This window comes from Beta vulgaris, chromosome 6 (genome assembly GCF_026745355.1).
Source record: "Beta vulgaris subsp. vulgaris cultivar EL10 chromosome 6, EL10.2, whole genome shotgun sequence".
In the NCBI taxonomy this organism is placed as follows: domain Eukaryota; kingdom Viridiplantae; phylum Streptophyta; class Magnoliopsida; order Caryophyllales; family Amaranthaceae; genus Beta; species Beta vulgaris.
In genome coordinates this window covers 12623616-12630247 of record NC_079207.1, presented here as the reverse complement: position 1 = coordinate 12630247, position 6632 = coordinate 12623616, and the positions used below count along the sequence as shown (strand labels likewise).

Below are 6632 nucleotides of genomic sequence, written 5' to 3'. Positions count from 1 at the left end.
ACAAGCTTCTTTTACATAAGTGGTTTGACACGGATGATATCAAAACCACTAAAACAATTCATATTCATTTAATAGAAACAGAGGGTGAATACAATTTGGACAAAACAGCACATGGGAACTATTCGATCAAATCAGGATATTGGTTGTATACCCATCTTCAAAATCCAGGTAATGGTCCTTCTAAATTCTGGAAAAAAATCTGGACTCAAAATTTCTGGCCAAAATGGGAAATTTTCTATTGGAAGCTAGTTAATGGTGCGCTGACCACCGGAGTAAACCTTAGGAAAAGAAAAATCCTAAGCGAGAGTCCTTGCCCATTCTGTAAGGGAAAAGAGAAATCGGATACTCATCTTTTTAAAAAATTGTGAAATAACCTTAAGAATATGGAAGAACTCAATCCTTGGAATCAATTCAGACAGGCCGCGAAATATCTCTATAGCTAAAAAATCTGGGTGTAGTAGGAAAAACAGGATTCAAGAGTGGTTGATTGCGTAGGTATTCTCAAGAGCATTTGGTTGCTAAGGAACAAAATTGTCTTCACTCTTGAGTACAACATGAAGCCCAGTGATGTTTATAACATTTTCAATCATTGAAAATCAAGGTGGTTGAAATATGGTAATAAGCAAGAGATTGTCACACAATCCAAGTCTAGGAGAGCACCAAAGGTGATAAAATCAAGATGCGAGTGGAGCAAGAGCTGGAAAGAAAATAGTAATCATGCAACTCTAATCGTTGACGGAGCCTGGAAACAAAACAAGAAAAGGAAGGACGACCCGAGAGTGGCAGCTTATGGTTGGGTGATTTCACATAATAGCAGGACAATAGCAAAAAGGGGTCAAATAGTAAATGCAAATTCAGCTATCCAAGCGGAAGCGTTGGCTCCTCTCCTCGGCGTGAACAAAGGTAGAAATCATCAAATCAAGGACTTAGAAATCTGGACAGATTCTAAGCAACTGATTGAGGGACTTCAAGAAAACAAGAATACTCCTTCTATTCGAAATATCATTAAGGATATCCTTCACATAGCAAAGGGGTTTGATTCTATTAGAGTAACAAGAATTGAAAGAGAACAGATAGAAAAGGCCCATTGCCTAGCTACACAAGCTAGAAAGATGAGTTCAAGTTTGTAATTTATTTTCTTTTTCTATCTATCCTACTGGAAAAAAAAATGCTCTTTTTCCTACTCTTTGGGGCATTTGAACGACTTGAAATGGTATTCTCTTCGATGTCCACACTACACTTAGTGCTCCAATCTAATATTACAAAGGCTACTCAACAACACGAGCTTTAAACCTTCATTTCCTTCACCCCCACAAAGAAATTTCACCTTTCCTTGGTTTCATTTATTGCTAATCTTGGTACCAAGTGGATGGTTCTTGGATCAAACAAACGAATTTTGACGATCTTCTGCAGCACTTTAAAGGCATGTCTCCTTGCACTCCAATGCACCTATGATCTTGGTCTAAACAACATTGTGATTTATACATACTGTACAACATTGGTTTCCTAATCAACTACTTCCAATTTCACTTTTCACCTCACTTCTACCAATTGCTAATGCAAAAGATCCGCAACAAGGGTATTAAACTTTGTGTATTATCCAAAACATCAACCCCATCACCAAGTTTCGCATACTCATAAATCATAATATCGCTTCTTGTTCACGTATTACTTGTACCTTTTTGTTGTAGTTTTAAAAATTAGCTAGTGTAAAAAAAACACTAATCAGACAAAAAAAAAAAAGTGCATTATTTCAAGACAAAAAGAAGTTTAGAATATGCTTTATTTTTTAGCAAGGACTTTGTATCTATTAAGGTTTCATGTGCTACGAGATGGTAATTGGTAAGTGTGTTGCCCATTAACTAACTAGACGCATTCCGTTCGAACAATGTTGCGAGTTCCATTGTCGTGTCTCCTTATGTTGTTACGGACACTCTGTCCATTGATTAATAAACACTAAACAGTAATACACGCTGAGTGTGATTCTCCCAGAAAGAAAACACAGAGAGAGAAGAGTTAATTGGAATCGAAGCGCAAATGAGGAAGAAGAGGCTTGAAACTCTCCTGAAACTAACAAGGAGTTGTTCACAAAAACCCTTCATTTTCCTCCCTTTGAAACCACAACCCATCAAACTCTTAAACCCTTCTCTTTCTTTTCCTCACCATTTATTTTCTCTCTCCTCACAACACAATTTCTCAGCTTTTTCATCTCAAACTATTTCTTCTGTTACCACTTTTTCTGGACCTTCTAATCACACCGAAGAAGATGACTGTAAGCAAACTCTTTTTTTTTTTTTCTTGTTCTAATTATTTATTTGTCATTTTATAGTCATTGGCTTCATTTTATGTTCTGGGTTTTTGTCTATTCTTCAATTTCGAATACCCATTTGTTTGTTTTGTCTTGATGTTGAGAGAGTGTATGATGGAGTGAATCATTACATTTTTAGTTCTCTTGAATTTTCTTGGATTTTTTTCTGTTTATAGGTACTATTTTTTTTTCCATGCTTGTGCCTTAATACTTGTGTATAGTAGCTGGAAATTTCCAATTTGTTAAGAAATGGTTTTACATTCTATAAATTCGTTTGGGGGTTATGTCTTCTAGGTGTTTGATCATATGTCAAAGAGGCATCCTTGCTATGTAGTAGTAGTACATTGGAGAATTCACATTGTAAAGGACAGTTTGTAGATCACTTAAACTCGTAGGAAGGCCGTAAATGACAAATAAGGCCGGCTTTTGTTAAGATAGAATAGCTTTATATGCGCGCGATGTGTGCGAGACCAATAGGAACCTTTCTCAATCTTCGTCTCATGTCTTCACCTCTAACTTTCTGTCTTCTCTGCCTAATGCTCTTATCTCTACTTCTATTCTGGGAAGTGGTATATCTCCTTCGTTGAACTTCCATCTTAGGAGGGAATGTGATCCCCTAACTTGGAAACTGAGGTGGATTCACTGATAGATCTAGGGGGTGTTTGGTTCATATAGTGGTATAGGTTTGGAATCAAGAATGAAACCAAGGTGGTATAGATTTGGAACTTAATACCTTATACCATGGGTTTGGTTTTATTTGGGAATGAGATTTTTTCTTTTATTTGATACCTAGAGGTATTGGTATGAACCAAATGCTCCCTAGGTGTTATGTTTTAAAAGAGTTCCTGATTACTATGAGTTGAAATTTTACTTCAGTTCTATAATATACCCAGCATCTGCTTCTTTCCAGATGAAACAGAACAAGATTTAGTTGTTGAGGAATGGGAAGAAGAGGGTGACACTGAGCCTGAGGTAATCAACTTTAATTTGGCTTATGAGGCAACCCATCTAGTAGTTTTATTTTGTTCTTATCAGGAGTACCAAGGGCATATGTTATTTACCCATTTCATTTTCATGTCAGGATTTCGTATATTGTGATATTTCAGATTGGTGATGGAGGAGCAGGTGGTGGAATTGTGCTTCAAAATGTCCCTTGGGGGGAAAGAGTCCTATCTATTGCACGTGAAGTTTTGTTACAGTTTGGCGATGGCATAAAATTGTACTCTTTCAAGACCACTCCTCGTGGCTATGTCTATGTCAGACTTGACGAACTTGCTAATGAGTATGTTTTTTTGCTATTATAAAATAATGTTTTAGTCTATAATATGCTTAGGAATTATATGTACCAAACCATATCCCCACCAACGCAAGATTATCTATTTTTGTGCAATATAATTAAGAATCTGTAGAATATGTAACAGCCTGATACTAGTAAGGGGGCGTTTGGTTCATATAATGGTATGGGTTTGGAATCAGGATTGAAACCGTGGTATGGGTTTGAAACTTGATACTTAATACCTTGTGTTTGGTTTCATTTAGGAATGAAAAATCTTCTTTTATTTGATACCTAGAGGTAAGGTATGAGCCATACCCACCTCCCCCCATAGGTTTCTAAACCCCATACCTTATGGGTTTGAGGTATAGGTTTAAAATTTAGAAATAAGTTAAACAAACACTAGGTATGGGTTTTGTTCATTCCAAACCCATACCTCATACCTAAAACTAGTGAACCAAACACCCCGTAAAAACTCTCAGGAAGTATGATGTAATGACATATCCCTTGGGGGACCTTCAAGGCTATTATTGTAGGCTGAATGGCTGATGCTGTAACATATCCATCGGAACCCTAACTGTGGTTTATAAATGAAATAAATGAAGCTGAAGGTTTAGGGTATGTTGACTATGTTCTATTCGACTGATATTGGTTCATCTGAACTTACTTTTTTTTCTTAGATCATTCATAATAGTTGAACAGAACACTACCTTAAGTTGATGTCTGTGATATCTATATTTGTGCTTTGAGAATTCAGATGCTTGTTTAAGACTTGATTCTTCTCACATGATGAAATTAATTTGTGGGATATGCTGATTGACTAGCTATTTATATATACACCGTTACACCGTACATGGAGATCCCTAAATCATGTCAAACTTTGGAGACTTTTCCCTCCGTAGATAAAATAGCTGCAATCTTTTATTGTATGCACAATTTGCAGCCAGGGTTTATTATTATATACTTATATGGTGAAGAATTTATAATCTTTGCGATAATGCTTAAGAGAACATTTTCATTAGTTTCAACTCTTGCATGCACAAGTGGTATGTGGCTTAGCTTCTCGAATCCTGATACTGATTTCTGGCAAGCGATATACAATCGTTATGGCCATATGCATCTTTAATAAATTAGCCTGTTAAGTTTGCTATGTGGCTAATTGATGTGTGATTCGTTAAGGTACGGCTGCCCTAGCATGGATTTAATTGAAAGTTATAGTCGGGAATACAAGAAACGTTTGGAGGAGGAAGGATCTAAGGGAGAGATACCTAATGATCTTGCTCTTGAGGTAAATTAATCCTGTTTAATGGATTTCACGGCATTCTTTATAGTGAAAACAAAGGTTGTTTGAGAACACAAATTATGTCTTATGGTTCGTTCTTTTATCTTGCAGGTATCTTCTCCAGGTGCGGAACGTTTACTAAGAGTACCAGATGATCTGCTTCGATTTAAAGATTTCCCTATGGTGGTATCCTATGTTGAAGAAACTGAAGCCAAATGTCAGGAGAAAAGTGGGGTTTTCTTCCTTGATTCAATTGAGACAGAATCAGAGCACTGTGTCTGGAAATTGGCTGACGTTAGAGGAAATAGGGATCCTGCAAGCAAAGGAAGACCGATGAGCCGTAAAAAGAAAGATTGGAGATGGAAGCTTCCATATACAATGCTGAAAAAAGTGACATTGTACATTGAGTTTTAATTGCTAAAACATTGGATCATCTTGCAGTTTTGCCATGTCTTTCACACCCAAAGCATGTAGTAGAAAAAAAATAATATTAGAGTTTGCTTCTATTAGTTGTCATCATCAGTTCCCATCCCAGTAACCTGTGTAAAATGGTTAAATTTTGTAGCCGGCCTTTCGAGTTTAGCAACTAAATCAGAAAATAACATAGCACTGGTTTCTTTGTAGTCAAAGTGGATGATTAACATCATCACCAAATTTATGTGATGAGAAATTTATGGCTGTATACCTGTATATGCTATGCACCTGTGATTGTTTAAACTTTTCCACTTTGCTTTCTGTATTAGGCAGCACTGATGTTAAATCCCTGGTGTACTCGGGCGACTAGCTTAAGTTATGACAAGTAATTAATTGAGGTTTAAGAGTCATAAGAAGGTCCTTAATTGTTTCTTTGCCAGTATAATTAGATCCTTAATAATCCTGTTTTAGAAGCCATTTAATTAATGAGTAATAACAATGTAGTACCAGTTATCCAATTACAAGCCGGCTTTACATTAATCATTATAGTTAGAGACCATATTAGTTGTCTAAGTCAGGTACTGTTACAGATTCATTTAGCATATATTATCCTAATTACACTCGATTATCCTTAATGTCCTTATTGATTAATCCGTTTTCGCGCTACCTTGTCTAAGCAGTTGGTACACATTGCCTAAGTTTGTAGCAATTGCTGATTTGCTGGTCCTGGATGAGCCAGTTTAGGAAAGAATGGGAGAAAAGAAGAAAAGAAGGGTATACATATTATGATAAAGAGTGGACAAACAAAGAGGGGTGTGTAAACTGTACTTGGTTGTTCTAATTTAAGGGAAATGCCAAGGAAGTAGCGCCCACAACTCACAAGACATGGGGACATGGACACAAACACAACCCCTCTTTCTCTTTATGCTTCTAATTATTGGTAAACATGTGCTGTGTGCCGTGTGGATGGTCCAATTCCAAGGTCCTACCAATTTAGATACTGGATTAGATTAGATAATGTATTTTCTACAAGTTTTTGGCCCACCTAAAGTCTACTATACTTAGAGATTATTATAATCATATAGGTGGTATTGAGCAATTTTTAGAGCACCATTTATGTAGCATGATTAGGGTTTTGAAGATGGAAATGTTGTTGCACCATAAAATTCTCAAGTTCTAGTCATTTTTGGATTTTATTAGCATGGAAATGATTAGTGTTTAGGAAAGAAAATGTTTAGAAATAATTCTAAAGGTTTTCGTACTTCATAAAGTTTTGTTACAGTCTTTTTCACCCTTCTAAGTGTATAAGAATTTGATTGAGGTTAAGAAATGAAATCTCCAAATTTTGGTCGTTT

At 36.2% G+C, this 6632-nt stretch overlaps 1 protein-coding gene across 1 annotated transcript; it reads left to right on the top strand.

The window, feature by feature from the left end:
* The first annotated feature begins 1902 nt into the window (after nt 1-1902).
* Nucleotides 1903-5545, top strand: LOC104895772 (hypothetical protein). The gene is made up of 5 exons (XM_010682363.4): nt 1903-2272; nt 3219-3280; nt 3415-3590; nt 4761-4869; nt 4975-5545. The coding sequence occupies exons 1-5, from the start codon at nt 2038-2040 to the stop codon at nt 5275-5277; spliced, it is 885 nt and encodes a 294-aa protein (XP_010680665.1). The 5' UTR covers nt 1903-2037; the 3' UTR covers nt 5278-5545.
* The last annotated feature ends 1087 nt before the right edge of the window (nt 5546-6632 follow it).

Coding starts and splice junctions, on each gene's coding strand:
- LOC104895772 (XM_010682363.4), top strand. CDS start 2,038: ATGAGGAAGAAGAGGCTTGAAACTCTCCTGAAACTAACAAGGAGTTGT. Junction 3,281..3,414: donor AGGGTGACACTGAGCCTGAG/GTAATCAACTTT, acceptor GTGATATTTCAG/ATTGGTGATGGAGGAGCAGG. Junction 3,591..4,760: donor CTTGACGAACTTGCTAATGA/GTATGTTTTTTT, acceptor TGATTCGTTAAG/GTACGGCTGCCCTAGCATGG.